Source organism: Natator depressus, chromosome 1 (genome assembly GCF_965152275.1).
Source record: "Natator depressus isolate rNatDep1 chromosome 1, rNatDep2.hap1, whole genome shotgun sequence".
NCBI lineage: Eukaryota > Metazoa > Chordata > Testudines > Cheloniidae > Natator > Natator depressus.
In genome coordinates this window covers 202,552,609-202,577,056 of record NC_134234.1, presented here as the reverse complement: position 1 = coordinate 202,577,056, position 24,448 = coordinate 202,552,609, and the positions used below count along the sequence as shown (strand labels likewise).

Sequence of the window (24,448 nt, the reverse complement as noted above, 5' to 3'; positions counted from 1 at the left end):
TACATGATGGGGGACTCCCTAATAAGAACAGACAGGCCTGTCACTAGAGCCGATCCAGAGAACAGAAAGGTGTGCTGTCTGCCAGGAGCTAAGAAACGGGATGTGGACCTGAGGATGAAGAGGCTCCTTATGGGAGTAGGAAAGAATCCACTGATTATCCTTCATGTGGGAACAAATTATACTACTAGATTCTCATTGGAACATATTAAGGGAGACTATTCCAGGCTGGGAAGAAACTTAAAGAAAGGGAGGCTCAGATAATCTTCAGTGGGATTCTACCTGTCCCTAGAGAGCGAAGGCAAGACAAGATTATGATGATCAGCAGATGGCTGAGGCGGTGATGCTATAAGGAAGGTTTTGGGACGTTTGACCACTGGGAGACCTTCATGGAGAGAGAGATGGGATGGACTCCACCTGAATAGGGAGGGAAATAGACTTCTGGGTTGGAGGTTGGCTTTAAAGAGCTTTTAAACTAGGAATTCAGGGGCGGTCTGGAGAGTCTCATGTATAAGGCCCTACCAAATTCAGGGTCCATTTTGGTCAATTTCATGATCATAGGATTTTAAAAATCATAAATATAATGATTTCAGCTATTTAAATCTGAAATGTCAAGGTGTTGTAATTGTAGAGGTCTTGACCCAAAAAGGAGTTGGGGTGGGGGGGGTCGCAAGATTATTGTAGGGGGGTGCGGTACTGCTACCCTTACTTCTGCACTGCTGCTGGCAGCGGCACTGCCTTCAGAGCTGGGCAGCTGGAGAGCGGCAGCTGCAGGCCAGGAATCCAGCTCTGAATGCAGAGCTGCTGCCCACAGAGCTGGGCCCTCAGTCAGAAGCCACCACTGTCTGGCTGCCCAGCTCTGAAGGCAGCAGCGCAGAAGTAAGGGTGGTAATACCATTCCATGCCATCCTTCTGCTCTGCTGCTGATGGCAACTCTGCCTTCAGAGCTGGGCTCCCAGCCTGCAGACACCGCTCTCTGGCCGCCCACTCTGAAGTCAGCGCAGAAGTAAGGGTGGCAATACCGCAACCACCTAAAATAACCTTGTGACTGCCCCCGCCTCCCACAACTCCCTTTTGGGTCAAGACCCCTAATTTGAGAAACGTTGGTCTCCCCTGTGAAATCGATTTCACGGGCGGAGACCAGATTCACAGTCCATGACATGTTTTTCATGGCCGTGAATTGGGTAGAGGCCTACTCATGTAATCTCCATGCCTGATTCTGATATTGAGCCCCAGGGAAATCAGATAAGAGAGGATACAGCAATGGAGAAAGGTACAACAGAGGGTAGGAGATTGGATATCAAGAGGAAAGATAGTGCCAATACCAATGACACTAAGAGTCAGGTAGGCAATATTGACAGTAGAATGACTGCAACTAAACAGGCAGGGAATCTGGGCGAAGCCAAGCAGAAAAAACTAAGATATCTATACACCAATGCAAAGAGCCTAGGTAACAAAATGGAGGAATGAGAATTACTGGTGTAGGGAGTAAAACCAGATATTATAGGGATAACAGAAACACGGTGGAATAATAGTCATGGCTGGAGTACAGATATTGAAGGGTATATGCTGTTGAGGAAAGACAGAAATAAATATAATAATGAGGTAACTGCAATAAGAAGTGATTGACCCAAACAGATTCAGATTTTGGTCAATCACTTTGGAGAAGAAATGCAACAGACGCTCCACTGGAATAGTGCGTGGGGTATGATACAGACCCCTATAGTCTGCTCTGGATATGGACAGAGACCTCTTTAATATTTTTAATTAAATAAATGCTACTAGGAATTGTGTAATAATGGGAGACTTTAATTTCCAAGCTATAGATTGGAGGACAAGTGCTACTGAAAATGGTAGGGCCCAGATATTCCTGGATATGATTTCTTCACCAAATAGTCACCAAACCAACAAGAGGTGATGGCATTTTAGATTTAGTATGTGTAAGTAGCAAGGACTTCATAGAAGAACTGGTTGTAGAGGATAACTGCGGTTCAAGTGATCATGAGCTAATTCAGTTTACACTAAATGGGAGGATAAACAAAAATAGATCTGCAGCTAGGGTCCTTGATTTCAAAAGGGCAAACACTGAATAATTAAGGGAAGTAGCTGGGGAAGTGACTGGACTGAAGAACTCAAGGACCTGAAAGTGGAGGAGGCTTGAAATTAGTTTCTGCAACTCTGACTTAAAGTATCTGAAGCCTGCATCCCAGGCAAGGGGGGAAAAATCGTAGGGAAGGGTTGCAGATCAAATTGGATGAACATGCATCTCAGAGATTAATAGGAGAAAGCAGAAAGCCTACAAAGAATGGAAGATTTAATGGATCAACAAGGAAAGCTACCTCTTGGAAGTCAGACAGTGTAGGGAAAAAGTGAGAACTGCCAAAAGTCAAGCAGAGTTGGAGCTTGGAAAGGAAATTAAAACCAATGATACAAAGTTATTTAGCCATATAAATAAAAAGAAGACAAGGAAAGAAGTGGGACCGCTAAGCACTGAGGATGGGGTGGTGATAAAAATAATCTGGCCATGGCCCAGCACCCATACGACTACTTTGCCTCAGATTTTAGTAAGAATAATTGAGTTTTGGGGTAGTAGCAGGGTGGCTAATGGAAATGGGGATATGGAAGTAAAAATTACCACATCTGAGATGGACATCAAACTCAAACAACTTAATGGGACCAAATTGAGGGGCCTGGGTAATCTTCATCCAAGAATATTAAAGGAACTGGCACATGAAATTGCAAGCCCAAAAGCAAGGATTTTTAATAAATCTGTAAACTTGGAGATCATACCCTATCACTGGAGAATTGCTAATATAGTACCTATTTTTACTAAATGAAAAAAAGTGATCTGGGGAACTACAGGACCATTAGTTTGACCTCAGTTGTATTCAAGGTCTTGGAACCAATTTTGAGAGAGAAAGTAGTTAAGGATACAGAGGTAAATGGAAATTGGGATAAAATACAACATGGTTTTACAAAAGGTAGATTGTGCCAGACCAGCATGATCTTTCTTTGAGAAGATAACTGGTATTTTAGACAAAGGAAATGCAGAAGATCTAATCTACCTGGATTTCAGGAAGGCATTTGATACAGTTTCACATGGGAAATTATTAGTTAAATTGGAGAAGATGGAGATTAATATGAGCATTGAAAGGTGGGTAAGGAACTGGTTAAAGGGGAGACTACAGCGGGTCATACTGAAAGGTGAACTGTCAGGCTGGAGGGAGGTTACTAGTGGAATTCCTCAGGGATCAGTCTTGGGACCAATCTTATTTAACATTTTCATTCATGACCTTGGCACAAAAAGTGGGAGTTTGCTAATAAAATTTGCAGATGACACAAAGTTGGAAGGTATTGCTGATGTGGAGGAGGACTGGAATATGGCTTTGAAAACTGGAGTAATAGAAATGGGATGAAATTTAATATTGCAAAGTGCAAGGTCATGCATTTAAGGTATGTCTATACAGCAACTAGACACCTGCGGCTGGCCTGTGCCGGCTGGCCTGTGCCAGCTGACTTTGGTTTGGGCTGCAGGGCTGTTTCATTGCTGTGCCTACATCAGAGGGATAAACACCAAGGAGGGAGAGGAGTTATTTAAGTTAAGGGCCATTGTTAGCACAAGAACAAATGGCTATAAACTTGCCATCAACAAGTTTAGGCTGTAAATGAGATGAAGGTTTTGAACCATCAGCAGAGTGAAGTTCTGGAACACACTCCCAAGAGGAGCAGTGGCAGCGAAAAACCTCACTGGTTTCAAGACTAAACTTAATAAGTTTATGAAGGGGATGGTATGAGGAGATTGCCTCCAAGGGCATGTGGCCCATCTGCAACTGCTATTAGGAAATATCTTCAGTGGCTGGAGATGGGACACCAGATGGGGAGGGCTCTAAGTTACTACAATGAATTCTTTCCCAGGCATCTGGCTGGTGGGTCTCACTGACATGCTCAGGGTCTAACTGATTGTCATATTTCAGGTCAGAAAGGAATTTTCCCCCAGGTCAGATTGTCAGAGACCCTGAGGGGTTTTCACCTTCCACAGCAGCATGGGTCACTTGCTGGTTTGAATTAGAGTAAATGGTGAATTCTCGGTAACTTGAAGTCTTTAAATCATGATTTGAGGACTTCAATAACTCAGCCAGATGTTTATAGGTCTATTACAGGAGTGGGTGAGGTTCAGTGGCCTGTGATGTGCAGGAGGTCAAACTAGGTGATCAGAATGGTCCCTTCTGGCCTTAAAGTATGAGTGTACGAGGCGATGTCTTTTATTGGGCCAGCTTCTGTTCGTGAAAGAGACAAGCTTTTGAGCTACACATAGCTCTTTTGTAGCTCAAAAGCTTCTCTCTCTCACCAACAGAAGTTTGTCCAATACAAGATATTACCTCACCCAGCATGTCTCTTTAATATCTTGGGAACCAACATGTCTACAACAACTATGCAATTAACTAGTTTACTCACTTTGCCTCCAGTAGAATATCTTTAGACTACAGAAGGCAGCAAAATATCCTCTTATCCAAGAATTCCTTGGATATAGGCATCTAAACAGAATTCACCTCATTTCTTCTGGTTCTTAAAATTATATACATAAAATATTAAGGGCATTAACCACCTCATAAAATGTAGGAAAGTCTCTCCTGAAAGAAAGAGGTGGATATTGCTCTAACTCAGAAAATAAATCTAAATATCCCTGAACCTATACATTCAAAACACAATGAGGGTGAAATCCTGACCCCATTACAGTCATTGGCAAAAGCTCCATTGACTTCAGTAAAGCCAGGGTTTCACCCTGAATATCTGCTGCTTCCTACATTAATCATCAAAGCAGGGAGGAGCTATGCAAATACATAAACTATATTTTGAAGTGGGGATCTCAACAGAGGTTCAGAAGCCTGCACAGAGTTCAGAAGTTATGATGTCAGATTGCTGTGACCAGATGGCTTTATCAATAAGAATTTTTGTGCATTTCCTTGAACAGGGAAAATTGCTCAACCTGTATTTGGAAGTGAGTATGACCTGAAGACTGATTCAGGGAATTCTTTAAGGTTTCTCATGTCCCTGAATCAGTCTTCAGTGGTTGCAGCAATCAGGAATGGTAATAAACTGACCAGAAAATTATCAGATAAGAGGCACTTCCTTACAAGAGCATTTAAAACAACAACTAAATATAGTGCAAACATTGTTTCCCAGTGATCTCATTTAAACGCACAAGAGGGATATGGAATATTAGTTCCCCTGTTATTTTCCAGCAGGAAGCTTGATTCATAAAGCCAGGCAGAAGTCTGAAGAGAATCTTCATTTTTTTTCTCGCCATTAACACAGCTGTAGGCTTTCTGAGTCTCCAATTAACGCTGATTGATTATGAGTGACTTTTAGTGTAGCAAGGCAGATTTGCATTGAATAAATAATTGATTTGTGGAAATCCTAGTGAAAGAGCAAGCCTACCTTCCCAAGAGAGCATCTTTCTTTACAAATGGCTGCAAAACCTTAACAGTATTTCAGTATTTGATGTGGAGATTCATCATAAGTTCCCTTGCAGAGGCTTCAGTGGTGTAATAGTTACTGCATACTACTTAGTATGGTTTCTGTTTTGGATTAAATTTGTTTGAGAACAGACTGTTTCATATAACAGTAAAACACTACAGCATGTACCAAGATTCTTCTTCAAGTTGTCTCTACGGGTGTTTCACATCAGGATGTGCTTGTACCCATACACTGGAGATTTTTGTCAGCAGTGTCTGTGCTTTACGCACTCTTGTGTTCTGGTGTGAGAGTATATAGGGAGGGGAAGACCCACTGCTGCTCCAGTTCCTTCTCAACCAACTGTAGCATGAGACTGAGTGTCACAGTGTCCCCTAGCTAGCTATGCAGCCTGCTGACTCTTCTTTCTGGCTTGTTCCTATTTCTTTAATTCAGTTATTTCATTTTTATCAGTCTTACTTTTTAATTTGACACAATTGTATGCTTTTGGGGGGAGGGGTGTCTTCCCCTCCCCCATCCTTTTTCACCCTGTCAGAGCCTATGTTCCTCTCGGCCCTCTACATCTGCCTGTCCTTTCTTACTGGGTTATGCCCAAGACCCCAGGCTTCAAACCCTGCCATGTCTACCATGGGTCCTTTCCTCTCAACAATGGGCATTCCAGCTGCCTTGGAGAGCTCACATTCCCTCCAAGTGCAAGGTTTGCTGCAGATGCAAAAGCACATTCAGAAAGCAGAGGTAGGACGGATTGAAACTGCTTCTTATGGAACACTCTCTGAGAGCCGCAAGGTCCGAGTCCCTCCGCGCACGCACATCAGCCTCAACTGCCAACTCTGGTGAGCGCACCAGTCCTGGCTCTGGTAATCAAAGACCCTGCAGCCCTTTAGAGTCTTCAAGATGATCTAAAATGAAGAGACCCCACTCTCCAGAAAGAGAGACCCTGAAAAGGATAAAGTCACCCTCTTGATCTGGGAACAAGGAGACCTCACATCCTGGAATGGGTACAACTGAGGCTTTTTCCTCCCCGGTATGGAGGTCCCAGTATCACCTAAAATAAATCTCCAGCAGACTGTGTACTGAGAAGCTTTCCAGCAAGCAACCTTGAGAGCAGCACCCAAAAAACAAAACAAAACCCAGCATATCACAGACAGTGGTCTTGCCCAATTTACTATCAAACCACAAGATCAACTGAACCACCAAGAAAGAAACCTAGATTTTTCTAAGAAAGGGCTGTCTTCCCTAGTGCCATCATAATCAGCAACTTCTTCTGAACGGCTTTTGTGATCAACTGGTCAAGGGTCACAAGTGATCCTAGGATCATGGTCTACACCAAGCCTGTCACCAGCCTGATAGGGATCATCTCTCCCATTTCCTGTCTGCCTGGGAGTTGATCACCTTGGATAGGTGGATCCTGGAGATGGTTTCAGCATGCTATTTCATCCAGTTCAGCGTCATCCTTCCCCGTCTTAGGGATCCTTCTCACAAGGGTCTCCTAAGACAGGAGGTGCAATATTCCCTATTCCTAGGGGTAATCTAACCCATTCCACTGGACTTCCTTGAGAAAGTCTTGAGAAAAGGTTCTTCTTGAGGTGCTTCCTGGTTCCCAAGAAAAGAGGAGGAAGACCACCAATTCTGGACCTCCAGACTTCGTCCTCTCACAGTGATTCAGAATGGTAACCTTACCCGTGATGATTTCCTCTTTAGAAGTGGGGAATTGGTTTGTCTTCCTTGACCTCTGGGACCATATGTCCATATAGCTATGCACTCTTCCCAGAAATATTTCCTACAATTTGTCATGGGCAAGGACAACTGCTAATACTAGATCCTGTCCTTTGACTTTGACTGTGCAAAGGATCTTTACAAAGGTCCTCTCAGCTATCGCCAGCCCATCTTCATTAGATGGGAATAATAGTCTTTCCCTGCCTGGATGACTGACTTCTTAAGGGTTGCTCCTTTCTCAGGGTGCCGTCAGCAATCAACAAGGTCCTATCCCTCTTCCACTTCTTGGGCTTCCACCTCTACGCGAAATAGTCTACATTTAGACCTGTACAACAAATAGACTTCATCAGAGTCACTTTGGACTCCATGACAATCAAACCATACCTGCCCATGAATAGGTTTGCTACGATGGCCAGCCTCAGTACCATGCTACAACAGAGCTACAAACCACAGCAAGGAGTTCTCTTCAACTCCTGGGCCGTGTGGCAGCCAGTAAATTCGTAACGTCCCTGGCAAGACTACACTCCTGATGTATTCAAGCCTGGCTCTGGTCTGTCTATGCCCCTCACCAAGTACAAACTGTTCTAGTGGGTGTCAATACCTCAAAGGTTATTTCTTTCATTTGGGGTTCCACGGAGAGAGATCTTTTTATGACATTGTCCGATGCAGATGCTTCTTCTTGGGGGGGCATAGTCTCAGCTTGTTGGGAGATGCCCTCCTTACCCTTGGCCTCTGCTCTTGGTCTTGCTCTTTGCTTATCCCCCAAAGCTTTTGCTCCTCAAGGTCTTGAAATGAGAGATTGGTAGCCATCTTCATAGTACCGTCGTGGCTTCTCGCAGTCTGATTCCCTCACAGAAAGAATGAAGGGGTACCCAGTATCCACCCAGAGATTGTTGAAATGGGTGACATCTTGACCTGTTGTGAAGCCTTGGAGGTGCCTCTTTCACCAAGGGTGATTGCCCATTCCACTAAGGCTTGGTATACCTCTGTGGTCTTATTGAAGTACATATCCATCTCAGACATTTGCAATGGCACTTTTCCCAGCATTTTACTATTGTGCGTGCGTCTAGAGTTGACATGGCCTTCGGTGATGCTATTTTACAGAGCATACTGAATCTACCTCCTCAGCACCCTCCTCCATAATTGGGGTACCGCTTGTGAATCTTCTGATGTGGAGCACTCATAGGGAGAAGGAGAGGTTGCACAGTAATTGGCGTTCTTCTAGATGTTTTGTTCCTATGGGTTCTCCACTCCCCTGTGGGCCCTTCTTCCTTTCAGTTTCGGGGTTATACTCTCTGGACTTTGTGGTTGAGAAGAAACTGGAGAAACAGCAGTAAGCCTGCCCTATATACCTTTGTACCGGAGCACGAGAGTGTGTAGGACACAAGTGCAGACCCACAGACACTGCTTACAGAAATCTCCGATCAAGAGTGCATGGGTACATCCTGACTGCAGCACCCCTAAGGACAAAATGTCTCGAAGAACTCCATTTACTCTGTACAGGTAAATAACCTCTCCTTTGGCTGTTACAGGGTCAAGTGAGGTTATTTGTAAGTAAATAAAAATTAGGTACAGTGATGTTTAGCCTAAAGGAAACCATCTGCTATATATAAGTTATCATAATTCTGTGTATCTGGAATGTAGCTAAGGTCTAGTTGCAGACGTGGTATATGACTGAAGATAAATTGGTGAGTAGTCATTGACAGTTGATGTTGAATTCATTAAGCCATCTTCTACTATATACCTGATAGTTCCATGGGCCACCTGACTAGTTTGCAGGGCTCCACTCTGTAGATTGGGGATGGGTCAAACTGTGAGTGCCTCTTCTTCTGGTCCAAGTGCTTGCGAGTTGGGATTAGGAGGAGAGAAGAAATTGTAAATTTATATAACATAGCTGTCTTTCAGCTGAGCTGTAAGATGTTTGTGATCACTTGTCATTGGCCATTGAAGCCGACATGGCATTCTTTTCACAAATCCTGATGTTATGGTTGTGTTCCATCTCTAACTTCATTACATCTACCTATGTCTCCCAAATGCTGCATATGAAATTTTTATTCACTTTGACTGAGACTGTTGTGAGAAATTGCTGTGTGCTTCTAAATTGCTGTCACCTTCTACCCCAGAGGCATTTGCATTTCAGGCATGGGTGTGTCATACCTGTGCAGTATAGGTAAAATTTACAAAGGAGCCTGTCACTTAGGCACTTTTGAAAATATTACTTGTGGGATAAAAAGCAATATAAGATATTGGGATGCCAAATACATTTTTAAGCTTTACACTTTGTGTTTAATCTCCATTCTATATACTGTCTTAGAAGCTTAAAATAGAATTTCTTTCCTTATAGATCTTGAGTATGTTCTCTTCCTCCGTTGTTTCCATTAATTTCCCTACTGTTTTTCTACTTGAACTTAAAATTGCTGTGGCTTTTTGTATATGTTCTTCTTTTTACAAGAGCTTCAATGTCAATACAGTTTTGGAAACTGGGTTTGAGTAGTGAATTCTAGCTGTAGAGGGGACACAAGCAGAAAGCATATTGTCTTGCTGTCTAACAGTTATGATTACATTAAATACTTTAGAGGGAAAGGTGGATATTTTAAGAGGGTTTTTTTAGAATTTAGGTTCCCCAACAGAATTCTTCAGATAATGTTTGTAAATTTCTCTGAAGTTTGAAAGTTCTTAAAGTTTTATAATACCAATATAACCATTTCAAAGTGGGTGAAATTTGGAGCTTAAATTTTGTGCCAATACAGTCTGAGTCTGCTGTCCTTGCACAGCCCAAATTCTCTTTGATTTAAAGCTAGCACTATTTGCAGCTCTGATTCATCTTTTCATATATGTAAATTTTATATATATATATATATAAAATGAAGCAACAGTGAGTCTGTACTCCTAGATTAAAAAAACAACAAAAAGCATCACCTGTCCTTTGATAGAAAATGTCTTTACACACTCGGTATGTATAACATGTATGACTAAAGATACGATATGATAGTAATCACTAACAGGATATGAGTAATCACTAATCTTTCAGTTAATATATTCTGTCTGTGGGTGGGTGGGTGGGTGTTAATATGTACTGATTGATGGACTTTTTTTATACATTTTATATCTCTGATTCTACCTGAGGTTCTCCATGTCTTCACTGTTTGTCTTTTAGATATAAAGTCTGAATGCTCTTGATTAACTATGTCTTCTACAGAACCAAACACAGAGTAATATATTAAATGGGTTAAATTTGATGTGTTATATATCTGTTATATATATAAACAGGATATGAGTAATCACTAATCTTTCAGTTGATACACCCAAAGGGATCAGAAGTATGTATATGTATATATTCTGTGGGTGTTAATATGTACTGATAGATGGACTTTTTTTATAGATCTTATCTCTCTGGTTCTACCAGAGGTTCTCAGTCTTCATTGTTGGTCTTTTAGATATAAAGGCTGAATGCTCTTGATTAATTGTATCTTGTACAGAACCAAACACAGAGTAATGTATTAAATGGGTTAAATTTGATATATATAGTGATATATATGTATAACATCTTTCACTGAAACACTTTTCCGCCTTTTCTCTTCAGATGTGTGGTCAGCAGGATGTGTATTGGCAGAACTGTTACTTGGACAACCAATCTTTCCAGGCGACAGTGGTGTGGATCAGTTGGTGGAAATAATCAAGGTATGGAATTCAAGTTACTCTTGGGTCACCTCCTTGCTCCTTGAACATAGACATATTACACACAAAAACTAGGTTAAAAGAACATTATTAAGATTGCAAAGTAAATCACTTGAAAGTTAGAATTAAGGTTCTAGTTCCTCATGTGATCTCTCTCCTTTCCCCTCCCCTCCACTGTCTTCCAGGCTGCTCATCCAATCTCTCTCCCCTCTTACCTCATCCTTGGCTCCTTATCCCAGTCTGTTCACTTCGCCTGGCCCAGCCCAGAGCAGCTGAGAGCAGCAATTACAGGGGAAGTGCTTCTGTCCCCCACCACCAATTAGCCCTGCACTAGAGCATGCTTAGTCACTCTTGTGGGGATGTCAGTTGCACAGCCTGGCCATAGGTAGGAGCTGGTACGTGATGGAGCCTGGTCATTCAGCTGGTAGGGGTGGTGCACTGGCAGCCTCATCAGCACTTGGAGCTGTGAGGGGCTCTAGTGTGCTCAGAGAGAATGAAGTGTTCAGAGATTTTAGCTGCTAAAATCAAAGTCTGTTCTGAGCATGTGCAAACTGCAATTTTTCATTGGCTTGTAACTTGGTGAGATTTAAGTGGATTTTCATGATAGCAAAAATAATTCAAAGCATGGGGGGGGTCTTAGGGCATTTCAAGGAAAAGATCTCCATTTTTTAACACGAGCAAAACCTATTTTTCCCTAGCCTTGTTCATGGAAATGGTTGAACCCTTTTGGCTGAAATTTTCCAAAAAAGATTGGCCTATAGCTGACTCCTGGCATGGAAAATTTCAGCCCAGACCATTACTTTTGTCAGGTTATAAGCAACTTAAAACAGGATCTCTAGTGGGAAGCTTCGGGCAATCTTAATAGGAGATGCTACCAGCCCAGCCTATAACACAATTAGAAAAAAGTAAAAATCTAGATAGAACAGATTTGCCTGCTGTCTTGTAGCACCTTAATCTGTGATTATGTCATAACTCACAAGTTAAACGGGTTTAAGCTGGGTCAGTACTTGCAAAGAAACCTCAAAGGAAAACTTGGGAGGCTGTGAGAAGAAGTGTTGGTGATTCCTTGAGTAGTAGGTTACTTTTTAAGTTGTACTGAAACAGTGTCCTAGTGTGATGTAGTGCTTCTCACAGTGCCATTCTTTTGGATGATATGTAAAATTTACAGTTGCAAACATTTGTGATCATTAAAGGTACAAAGCACTGCTTGCAAAAAGTTGTGGTATTTGCTCTGGAATCCCTAAATTTGGCTAGGTCCCTAAATTTCCCCCTGTAGTTTAATAAATATGGTGGTATTTACACTTTGCCCTAAACTGTTATGAACAGCTAGTATGGTCTGCTCCCTAATCCACTTTATTCATCAATGAAATGATTAAGTGATTATTGTCTGTATATCAATATAGAGTTTATTCAGGAGTAAAGATATTATGTAAATATAAGATCATTTAATTGTACATCAGGGTGACATAGTCCAAAAAGTCACATCTCACTCCCTTAGAAATCTGGTTATTTCAATAAAATAGATCTATCTGGAGTTAATGAGTGTGCTTTGCCTTGCCTTTCACTTGGTTCTGAGCAAGTGGAAGTATAGTATTTAGAAGAAAGATGTACTCTGGTTGTCAGGCTGTCTGCCAACCAGAGTTCATGGATTGGCATAGTGCTTGTGTAGTTATTTTTCATTAATTGTACAGTATCAGCCAGTCAGTACAGGAAGTGTTCATCCATGACTCATAACTGTGCAGAATCCATGTAGAGAGACAGTGGGTGAGGAAATAGCTTTTATTAGACCAGCTTCTGTTGGCGAAGAGACAAGCTTTCGAGCTACACGGAGCTCTTCTTCAGGATCCATATACTCAGTTTGGCTGAGATGATTCTGTTTTAGCATAATTTAGTATAAACACAAAGGAAAAAGAGAAACAATTTAATAAAATTGTCACTGCATGTAGACCTTTTACAGATTTTAAACACCACTTTCATAAATTTTATCCTCATTTTTAATTGACAGATCCATAGCTGAATATAAAGAGTACTGGTGTTAACTGTTTTTTTCTATCATAGTTGGAAGAATGTGCACTCTGGAAGCTTGGACTTTCAGTGAACTGTATTTGAGATGGTTTTCCACTTGGCAGAAGTAGGTTCCTGGAGCATTGCTCTAACTGTGGACATAGAAATCCTGAATGATTATTATTATTAGGTGAAAATCAAAAAATGGTACATGGCCCCCTAGATATGCATATTAACAATTATACATGCAGGTTAAATGCAAGAGATACTCCACTGTGTAGTAAATCCTGAGATCTTCACTTGAGAAGACACAGTGGTAAGAGAGTATCCAGAGAGCAATGACTATGATGAAGTGCTAGATGGCATGTTCTCTGACCAGCTAAGGGAACAAGCTCTGTGAAGCTTAGAAGAGGAGAGAATGGTCTGGGATAGTAGCAAAAGGGAGCGGAATTTCACAGGGATGTCTAAAGGAAATGTGACAGGGGTTGTGAATTTTAGTGGGCAGGTGCTATGGAACATTATTCTGGTCACATGCTGCTTGTTACCAAGAAAATGTAGATGCTGATTCTAGAAGCTCTCCTGGGGAAAATTAAATACAAATTACAATAATGGAATGTCCTGCAGTATGAACATACAAAACTCTGCAACACAAAATTTGGTAGATTGACAATTCATAAGTACACTGTTGAGGTTGACAAGGGGATGGGGTGAGAGGATAGAGATTTTAGCTTGAGTAGAGTGCATTTGAGGCCTTTGGCATCTGAGAGGATTTGGAAAGTGGTTTGGGATTTTGGTACCCAAGAAGTAGTTAAGGCTTTTGGCATAGGCCTTAGAGAAGGGAAGGGTATTGAATGCCCAGTGGAAAAACTTCAGCTACAGTAAGCAAAGGGCTTATATCAGAAAGTTGTTGAAGATGATTCGATAGGGAATGAGAGTTGGAACCAAATAGGCATATCCATCCTCCTAAACTTCCACTAGAATTTTCTGAGCAGCTTCTTTCAAAGGCTGTCTCTTCTTAAAGCAACAGACATTTTAAGTTGTACAGGAAATTCTGTATTACTTTACCTTGAAGTTTGATTGTGGGTGAGTTGGTACATAGAAATCAAGATATCCTAAGCTCTCTTGCCACTATAGGAATTGTATCAATAAAGGCATATCAGATAAACACCTTTGTAATCAAGGCCTTAAAACAAGCTGAGTCTGAATCGGATGGCAGATTTTGAGTCCAGAAGACTGGGACAAGTATTCAGGGTGAGCTGATAACACAGAAAGCGTTGTTGCTGAAAGGATAATATAGCAGAACAAAGAGAACTGGAGAAGTTACAAATAAAAGCGCTATTTGAAGCATTGTAGTGAGGGCGAGAGATTGGGTGGGGACACTAGATGTAGTTTCAGTTGGCGTGAGAAAGAAATGTTGAAATTAAATGTAGAATTCACAATAGTAGCGGGGAAACAAATGAGGGAAATACCCACAGTTTCAGCCAGATATGAAGATTCCCTGACTATTCTGCAGAAGGAGGCATCTGTTTGTTTGTGCCTTTGAGGAAAATATGTGAGCAGTACATGTTAAAAAGAAAGTGTGTACTTCCCCTCTCGTCACTATTGTAACTAATGCTCATACTAGAAAATCTGCATTCACATTAAAAATATACATTCATCAGATTGAACTAAAATTGAAAGGATATGAACACTCATGCCTCAGGTATAAACCAACCACTAAAATGATGGATTGGGAAGAAGTTTTGTCCATTGTGGGATTTCTTTGTACCCTTTTCTGAAGCATTTGTTAACGGTCAACGTCAGGAACAAGGTATTTGATTAGATGTACTAGTCTGATCCAGTATGGTAATTTCCTTGTAAAGAACAGAAGGGATTGTATGGTGTGTATGCTAAAGAGAAAGCTGTCCTGATAAGATTCAAGATGAATGTGATAGCATGGCTCAAGCACGTCCATCAGCCTAGAAATGGGGCTGATGAAGGTTATACAAATATACATGTATCAATAGCAAGCAATTTTGACAAGTGGATAGAAGAATAAGTGAGACCTGTTTTACCTTGAACAATTTGAGGGTTTCTCATAAGAATTTGACTAGCAGTTAGAAAACATAAAACAATCTAACAGGTTGCTGAGTTGGCAGATTAGTATGAGACCCGCAGGTGCTTTAAGGTATGAAGGTGAGGATAGTGTAAAGTTTAAGGGGTAGCCTGCAAATTGTTCCTGAACCAGACCATCTTCAGACAATCATCTGAAGAAGCAAATGGACACTTTAAGGAGAGTTTGTGCTGGTTGCCCAACCCAGAAAAGTCAGGGATGGCGGGTTCTGAGACTAGTACCCATACCTCTGTTGTATGCATGTGAGTGAGATAAGTATTAGTATTACCATAGGCAGACTTGGAAACTGAGGCACATAGTCACACTGAATCAGTGGCAGAACCAAGAGTAGACTCCAGTAATCCTGACTCCAGATTCACTTCTCTAATCATAAACCAACACTTCCTCTGTATTTTCAGATGTTCATAATTTTATTTCAAAAAACTTTTTTGCAAACTTCTCTCAGTAGGCACATGTAGTATGATGATCTCAGTGAAGAACATAAAATTTACAAACAAACGCACCCACTCCAGTACTGGATGCTGACATCCGGGAGTAGGCAACAACAGAGGGACAGCAGCAACCTCAGTCCCTGCCTAAAGAATTGTTGTTGCTAGATGAGGACATGACACTGGTTGATGACTGTAAGGATTCCAGAGCCTTCTGTCCCAGGTCATGGAGACCTGGACATCAAAACGACAGTAATCCAAGAAAGGTCTGACAAGCTATTTGATTAAACTGAGCCCTACAAGCCCAGCCGGGATCGCTCTCCTGATCAATGAGGGTTTACTTGAACCAGCAAAGGGGCTGTGGCAGACTTTGGCCACTCTCTCTTCCACAACTAAATTTGTGGAAGAGAGGTACCAAGTGCCTTCGAAAGAAACCCGGTCCACAAAAGGCACCTTGAAGGAAAAAGACCCAAGAAACTGGACCTTTTTAGGCACAGGGCATGTTTCTTTACCTCAGTGCAGCTCTGCATTATGAATTACTAGGCCATGTTTGCAAAATATAACTTTGTTATCTGGGATGGGAGAGTCATCCTTTTAAATGTCCAAAAAATTCTACAGGAAAACAGAAAAGAACTGAATGAGATCATAGGGCCATGGACACATCCAACACACCTGCGAGGTCAATGGCCAATGCCCGTGGCTGTCACCATGAGCAGGTTTTCGTGGCTGCTTAACATCAGGCATCAAGAAAGAGGTACAAAGCTTCATCACAGATCTGCTCTTTGGGTGGATGGAGTTCTTCAGCACCAGAACAGATGAACTGCACCATTCACTGAAAGATTCACAGGTCACGTTAAGATCCCTGGGGATCTATACACTATCTCTTTACCAAAAATGATGCAATTACCAGCCTCAGTAGGATGCTATCCTATTCCCAGAGTAGGTAGCCTGAGTACCTGCCAAGGAAAAAACCTCTCAATTCTAGGAGATATTCCTGTCATCGTCATACTCGGTCATTCACCCTGCACCATCACAGAGGCAACAGGTTTAATGGATATATCAGGAGCCTCCTTCCCCTTTCCCCTGGGCTTGGTTTGCTATCAGAGAAGTGGATGTTTGGACATCTTTCACTCATGGCTACCCTTTTCATGTCTACTCTTTATACTCCTGCACAAACCTCTTCCCTGTCCCCTTCAGGGGTCCTTCTGATGAGAGCCTGTCACAAAGAGAAATGGCCTCATTGCTCTGTCTAGAAGCCATAGGAGAGCTCAGAAGTACAAGGGTCTTAAGAGGCTTTTATTCCTGATATTTCCTCATTCCAAAAAAGAAGGGGAGGGGGGGCCTTGTCCTGTCCCTGGCCTGAGGAGACTGAACAAGTGCAGGTGCAGCCTTGATTTCAGAATGGTAATGCTTGCCTCCATTATTCTCTGCAGGTTCAAGACTGGTTCATGGCTCTTGTCTTACAGGATCCATACTTCCACATAGCCATCCTCCCAACCCACTGGAAGTACTTCAGGTTCTCAGTAGAGCCAAATCACTATCATTATCAGGGGTGCCATTCAAACTCTCAATGGCACCGGAAGTAGAGATGAGCAAATAATTGATTATTTTGATTCTGTTGCCAAACCAAAAAATCCAAAGAAAATTTTTTCATTTAGAACCAAAATTGAAGGTCTGTTTTTTGTCAAAGCAAAACATTTTTTAAAACTGTGTTAATGTTGAAATGAAATGTTTTGAACATCAAATAGAAATATATTCTAAATGAAATGTTGAATCAAATAACTTATAATTTCAGAACGGTTTGTTTTGATTTTTTTTTTTAAATGAACTGTTGCCAAAATTAGTTTTGTGGGGTTTTTTTTGGTTTTGATTGGGCGGGAAGGGTGTTTTTTGTGGTTTGTTTTTTTGCCAAAACTATTCACTGGAAGAAAAAAAAATCACTTCAGCCTAACCAAGAGTCTTCACAAAATGCCTAGTGGTGATAATGGCGCACCTTTGAAGACAGAGCATGCACATCTACGCTTACATGGAAGATAGACTGATCAGAGCAGGAGGCAGCAGTGAGTCTAACATATGCAGAGTCTCTGTTTGCCTGACTGGGCCACCTTCAGCTATGAAAATATCACCTCTTTTACCATCATAGAAGATAGGAGCTATGATTGATTTCAGATCAGAGAGCACAAACCTGTCTGGGGACGAGTTCCTGTCACTGCAGTCACTACTACTCAAGATAAAATCAAACCTGTCTATAACAGTACAAACTTGGCTAGGAGTATTAGATGATACGTTGATGTGCATGCACATGAGACTGCTTGCCAGACTTCATATGTGGTCCCTAAAACTCTGGCCTAGGTCAGGCTACTTTCCGCCCTGTCACCAGATGGACAGGAAAGTCTTGGTGTCACCTCACATCCTTGCAGAACTGTAATGGTGGTTAGAGATTGTATAAGGAGGCATATGATTCTCAGCCCCCACTCTGACAAGGACTTTAATTGTGGATGTGTTAGGGACAGCGGGGGGGAGAAATGCCTGGACCACCTATAAGCACGAGGGGCCTGGTTCACAGAAGACAACCTGGGACTTCACATAAATGTCTTGGAACTCAGAGACAAAAGAGTGAGTGGACTCCAAGCACTTACAGCTGACCCTCCCTACATGATATTTCATAGGTACCTCACCCGAAGTTCCCTCCCAAGGTAGTCTGAGTTCAGTTTGAGTTAATCAGTTAACCTGCCTGTCTTACTCCTGAAGCCCCACACTGTATCAGGAGAGAAGTTACATTTTATTGGATGTTTCCAGAGCCTTACTTTACATTGAGAGTCTGTGCAATTTGATTCTGTCTCCCCAATTGTTTCTGGTTGTTGCTGGCAGTTCAATCTCTGGGCCATCTCATCACAAAGAATATCAAAGTGGATATGACAGCGTATCTTGCTGTTACTAGTTGGTTGATGTACCTCTCCCAATGAACATCATGGTGGACTCTAGCAGACCACAAGTGGCATTCTCCGCCTGCTTCAGAACCCCGAAATGTCAGTTTCCGAAATATGCCAGGCAGAGATGTGGAGAAACCCACTGACTTTTGTCAAGCATTATGCATTGGACTTGAATGTCAGGGCAGATGCCAAGTTTGGGAGAGCAATACCACAGTCTGTTGGATATAGCTGAAACCCTTCATCCCAACAGCCAGAGGAGGTCCTGCTTTCCACTCCCCTACAGTGGGGTCCACGCTGACACACACTGAAGAATGAACTTACCTTATAGTAACTGTAGTTCTTGGAGTTGTTGCACTCAGTGTGGATCCCACTATCTGCTTTCCATCCCTGGTTTTGGAGTCCTCAGCTGCCATGGCACGGGAACAGAATGAGGGTTGCAGCCGCTCTGCCCTTTGTTCTCACATGGGAGTATACGGAGGCTACGGGTGTATGTGCACTCCTGATGGACACTGCAGTTTTGAATGACTGAGGCACATGTACACCTGCTGTGGGATTCACACTGACTGCAGCATCTCAAAGTTCCATGATTACTACAGGGCAAATAAGAGTTCTTTCTTCTTCCTGTGAGAGTCATCCTGTGAAACATAAAAGCAAGTTTGTGTTTTTAAAGGAGCAGTTCATAGTCTGAAGGTAAGTCTGTTGCTGCAGTTCCCACATCGCCATTAAGAAATCGTCTAAAGAAAAGGAGATCCTCATCTTGTCCAGAAGAATATGAGCGTGATAGTGACCTAATCCATTAACCCCGGGTACTGACAGGCCTTCATCTGTCAGTTTGTAACTAAACAGGAACCACTTACAAGAAAAAGAGAATGAGGGGCAAAGTGGTTTTCCCATTCCAGAATTACTAAAATTCCATTCCAAATGGTGCAGTCCAGACTGAAAAAATGTGTTGTTAGAGCTTCTCTAAAATTATCTCCATGTACAATGAGACAAAGCCACCAAGTGTTCTTCTGTTCCCAACCTGGACAGCGACTCCTTGCGCTAGCAGCTAGATTACGTCTGTTATAGAAAACTCACAGTAACTGTCCCCTCTCTTCCAATGCCTCTCAGGCTGGATTGGGAAGAATAATTTTTGTCTGGTATTCATGAAGGAAAATGTTAAAACATGAGAGCTGTAAAGTGTCAGGAATCTAACCAGTGAGTAATTTTAGTCTGTGACACTTTTACTGAGCTGAGTGCTAAAAATGGATTGCAAATATAATATATGGCTCATACTCAAATATCAAGGTACTATTTTGGGCTCAGTTTTTGAAAAAATAAATATATAAAGTCGTTTATAGTAGCTAAATGGCAAAGAAAAGCTGCTTCTACCAAAGAAGAAATTGCGGGGAGGGATTTTTTTTTTTCTTCTGGATGTGATCCTGCGTGGAGTGAAAGTATGCCATTGGGATGGGCTGTCTGTGCTACAGAACACCTGCTAGTATTGACATGGTTTAAAATTAATCCTTTCTCCCCTTTCATAGAGGAAGTGTTCTGGCATTTCTTGCCATTGTGCAACCCCCCTCCCTCAAAAAGCTCAGTTCTTTCTCTGCATAATGTAATTTCCCCACTTTCAGCAATTGCTGGCAGCATAAGAACATGAACAATTGTGTGCATGTCAACCATGGCAATGAAGCATCTTACTAGGTTAGTGTATGGTTGTGCTTGTTTCTGTTAACAAAAGAAATTCATGTTTCTGGTTGGCTTTTTTTTTCTCATTTAATGTTATGGGACTCTGTCAGAGTTGTAGCTTTCTTTCCTCTGTCGCCCTTTCAGATTATTTACTTCAAATTTGATTGTATTGTAGATTGAGATTCCTCCATCCTAAAATCTTTTAATAAGTACTTGGCACATCTCTAGCACCTTTCTTCTGCAGTTCAGTTTGTAAACAGCTAATTAATTACACCTTTCAACAAACCAGTATGAGAGTAGTAGTTTTTTCTTATGAATATTTGTCAGTATAAATCCCCACCTTTAGGAGCATGTGCACTCCTAGAGCAAATCTACACAACCACTTACGTCGATATAACTTACGTTAGTCAGGGGAGTGAAAAAGCCACTCCACTGAGCAACACAAGTTACAGCGACCTAAGCGTTGTCAACACTAGCTCTATGTCTGCAGGAGATGCTCTCCTACCAGAATAGTTTCTGCCTCTTGCGGAGTTGGAGTAATTATGCCAACAAGAGAACCCTCTCTCCTGTTGGCATAGAATCTCTTCACCAGATGCGCTACAGCGGTAGAGCTGCACCGATGTAGCGCTTCTAGTGTAGACTAGCCCTTAGTGTTGAATTCAGCTTTTGGGCTCTTATGTCCTGTCACACAACCTAACGTTTAGCTTCAGCGAGTTTATGTAAGGAGCTGGTGCCCCAGTTCCCTTCAGCCACCACTTCCAGAGTTCTCAGCACCTTTAGTCTCCTTTACTTCCATGCAACTGATTTTTCCTTCTTAGCTTTGTTTCAGCTGTAGTATTATTTATTAGCAAAGAGGATTCAATTCCAGAAGAGGTTGGTGTGGAGCTTGAGGCTGAATACATCTATTTCAAGAGACGTGCAGCCTTCTCTCTTCATGCAGAGTACGCTGTCGCCACCAAACACCATTAGTTTCTTTGTGCAATGCCAATTATACTTACATTGTGGCTGCTTCCTGAGAGGTATCTTATCCACCTTCCTACAGTGGAATTGAGTAGGTCACTTTCATGCATTTTTTCCAACTGAAAGCGCGGATCCAAAAATTCCCAGGATTGGACTTAATACCACTTGTAACTGAGTCCAAGGTATATCCTCGGGACTTCCAGATCAGAAGCCTGTCCCTTTTGACAGGGCCGGGGGAGAGAGACCCCATACACTTCTGGAGGTAGGATATCCAGGAACAAAGGTTCCCCAAAGGCCCCCTGAGGTATGTCCATGAGTCAGTCACATGTTTCCCTCAGGAGCCCTGAAATAATGGCCTGGGCGGGCTCCACCTTCTGTGGATCAGTTGTCAAAAGGGAGGTCTCCTGTAAAGAGACTGAAATCTGGTCTGTCCATTACTCCCTCTCTCTTGAGAACTATGAAAGCATCTACTTTGTCAGTGAGTATTTCCTCCTATAATTCTTTTATGGATGATCCTCCTGACTATTCAAATGGGAATGACCAGGATACCCCAAAGGACAGTGGTGTCTTGCCCGTTGTCTTCCACCCCGAGACTCTCTCTTGTTTGCAAGCTACATCCAGCCCTATTTCCTTCTCAGATTCACTCTCCATTTCAGCTCCAGCTGCAGTTGCTTCCTTCTGTCAACTGTCATTTTCAAACAGATTAGGTAGTCACTTAGACACTCTAGAAAGTTTTACATATTGTCTCTTTTTGTGATTGCTACTGTAAACAGACATACTAATTTATGGATTTTGCATTCCAGTAAAAGAACAAAGTACAGTATTAGATATATTCAGCAGATCTTTGTCCAGTATTATTTTATTAGAGGACATGTCCTGAATGTGTACAACACCAACAGAGTTACCATTTTACAGTTGACACAACTGTTCTGCTGATTTTGGGATTGAATTACATGATTTGGTAGAAATAAAACGTTAAAACATTCACTCATCTATTTTCCTTTCTTTTCTTTCTTTATTTTCTTTTCATCTCTATTTCTTTTCATATCTATGAGCTGAAAGCACCTTGAATCTGTTAACAGCACCAAGTTGTTTTCAGACTTGCATTAGGTACACATGAGAGAGCAGAGTAAATACACTGAGTGCTAAATAAATCACTACCAGTTACACAGTTGTGTCGAAGCCTGTATAAGTGAAGGTCCAGCTTTTACCTCCTTTCAGTAAACAGATTCCCTCACACACACACTTCCTCTGTCTGAAGCATTCAAGAACTATGGACTATTTCTGAGAACACAGCTTCTTAGAAAGCAAATAAGCCAAACTTCTCTGACCCTCTGTTCCTTGCGACAATGGATTTGTTAGCAAACCACAGATGTTTCACAGAGAAGATGGAAAGACCTGGAAAATCAACATGGAAAATCAACATGGTCACAGAACTTTTTGGATATTTCAGACAATTCCTTGTGGTTTACATACACACTTTATATTATCCAGGCTTTTCATGTGCAAGAGTATCAGGAAGTGTCTGTCTCTGCATTTTTATGCAAACTTACTGTCTTCAATACTACCAAGGCTATCTAGGATTTGAGGCAAAAGGTTCCTCGTATATAGCATGGAAGTTCTAGTATTCCAAATGAATATTGATATTTTCAGAGAAATATTTCTGCATTCCAGTCAGACACCAATTACATCTAGGATGTGCTAAACTGAATTTGAAAGAGTTTGGAATATAATCTAAAACTACAAATGGTTCTTTGGAAACAGAGGAAGAAGCTAAATCAAAGTGCTCTGAGTTGATCTATTCTATAAAGGTTCTTCACAATAGTTTCTGAGAGCCTTCCAGCAGTGCATTAAGTGACATGACTAACAATTATCACATTTATCTTATCTCCAGAGGAGGTAAAGTATGTTCAGTGGAGTGTCTTGTTTTTGTCAGGGTTTTTGTTTTGTTTTTAACGTACATGTTGCTATGTATGCATTAGAGAAGGCAAGATCAAAGAACTGCACCTTGCACTTGGAGTGGAAGGTGGTGAGGTTTGTGATGGTCTTTAGCTCCTGGGGGAGTTCATTCCACAGTCTTGGACAGGCCACTGAGAGAAAGTTCTGTCTCCCACACAGCTACGGTGTGGTGAAGGATAAGTAGAGCTGTATGTCACCTGCGTGTTGCCGGTTCTTGAGTCCATGTCCTCTGATCAATTCACCTAGTGATTGTATGTAGACGTTGAAAAGGACTGGAGAGAAAACTGATCCTTTTAGGACTTCATAAACGAAGGGTCTACTGATGGAGTTGCATTTTCCCATAATTACGTGTTGGATATGTCCCTCCATAAAGAACTCAGACCATTTTAGCACATAACCCTGGATGCCTGCCACCTCTCTCAGGCAAGACAACAATATCTCAAAATCAACCATGTTTAATGCTGCAGAGAGGTCAAGGAGGGTAAGAAAGGATGTCTGCTCTCTTTCCATTGATAGGAGGAGATCATTCATCAGTGCCACTCAGGGCTGGCCTTACCATGAGGCAAACTGAGGTGCCAGACTGGGCGTGGGGGTGCCACTAGAACCCAGAGTGTAAAAAATTGTGTCTGCTGCTGGTGCATATGTATTCTCTCTGCTCTAGATGCACAGAGATGATGGAGTGCTGTGCTGGAGGAAGGAGGGCACAAGAGACATAACAGGCAGGCAGGAGAAAAGGTGAGAGGGAATAACAGAAAGTAACAGGAGCTGCCGCGAGACAAAGGAGGAGGAGCCTCTTATGTACCTCTCTGGCTCCCCCAGGAGCCTGGACTGATTAACACCAGCTTCTCAGGGAGCTTCCTATTTCCTGCTGCTTCTCTGAACCCACTTGAGGAGAACAGGCAGTCAGCTGAAGTAGTAGGAGCCAGTTAGGCCCTTAAGACACCGATATCTTCCCTCACTCAGGCCCTGCTACCAGCCTGCTTCAATTGAGTGTTGAGAGCCACTATAGCCGGCACAGAACAGCAGTCATAAGTGAAAGACGAAAACGCCCCTCTGAGGCAGCATTCAGAAAAAGAAAGAAAGCAAAGGAAGCTTTTCTATCTAAGCAGGAAAGGAGCTCTCCTGAGATACATAGACACACATGTTCACGGTGAGCCTTCCGGCCCCAGTGAGGATGAGAGTGGTGAGGAGATGCCTGATCTTCCAGTTAGTCAGAGTGCAGGTGACCTGGCAGCTACTGCAGCATCCATATCTCCATCTCAAATGGATGTAACCATGCACATTCCTGAAGAAAAGTGTAGATCAGAGAAGAGTATGGTGGAGGTGCAAGAAACAGCTGCTGCTGAGTTTAGTTCCTTAAGTATAGATGATCCAGGACTGTGGACCCACTTGAGCAGTAGCCTGAGGGACTTCCTTGTACTGCGTGGGCCACAGCAAGTGAAAAACGTCATGTTCCCCAAAGACAATGAAAATAGAAGTTTCCGTCCAACACATTACTGGCGTGAAATCCCCAG

General features: G+C 42.1%; 1 protein-coding gene across 4 annotated transcripts in view; it reads left to right on the top strand.

Annotated features, from left to right (window-relative positions):
• Positions 1-24,448, top strand: part of GSK3B (glycogen synthase kinase 3 beta) — a 264,258-nt gene that overhangs the window by 169,727 nt on the left and 70,083 nt on the right. For all 4 annotated transcript variants that reach the window (XM_074974595.1, XM_074974579.1, XM_074974570.1 and 1 more), the window contains exon 7: positions 10,772-10,869. In XM_074974595.1, coding sequence (XP_074830696.1) covers positions 10,772-10,869 — 98 coding nt within the window. The remainder of the gene's footprint in view (positions 1-10,771; positions 10,870-24,448) is intronic.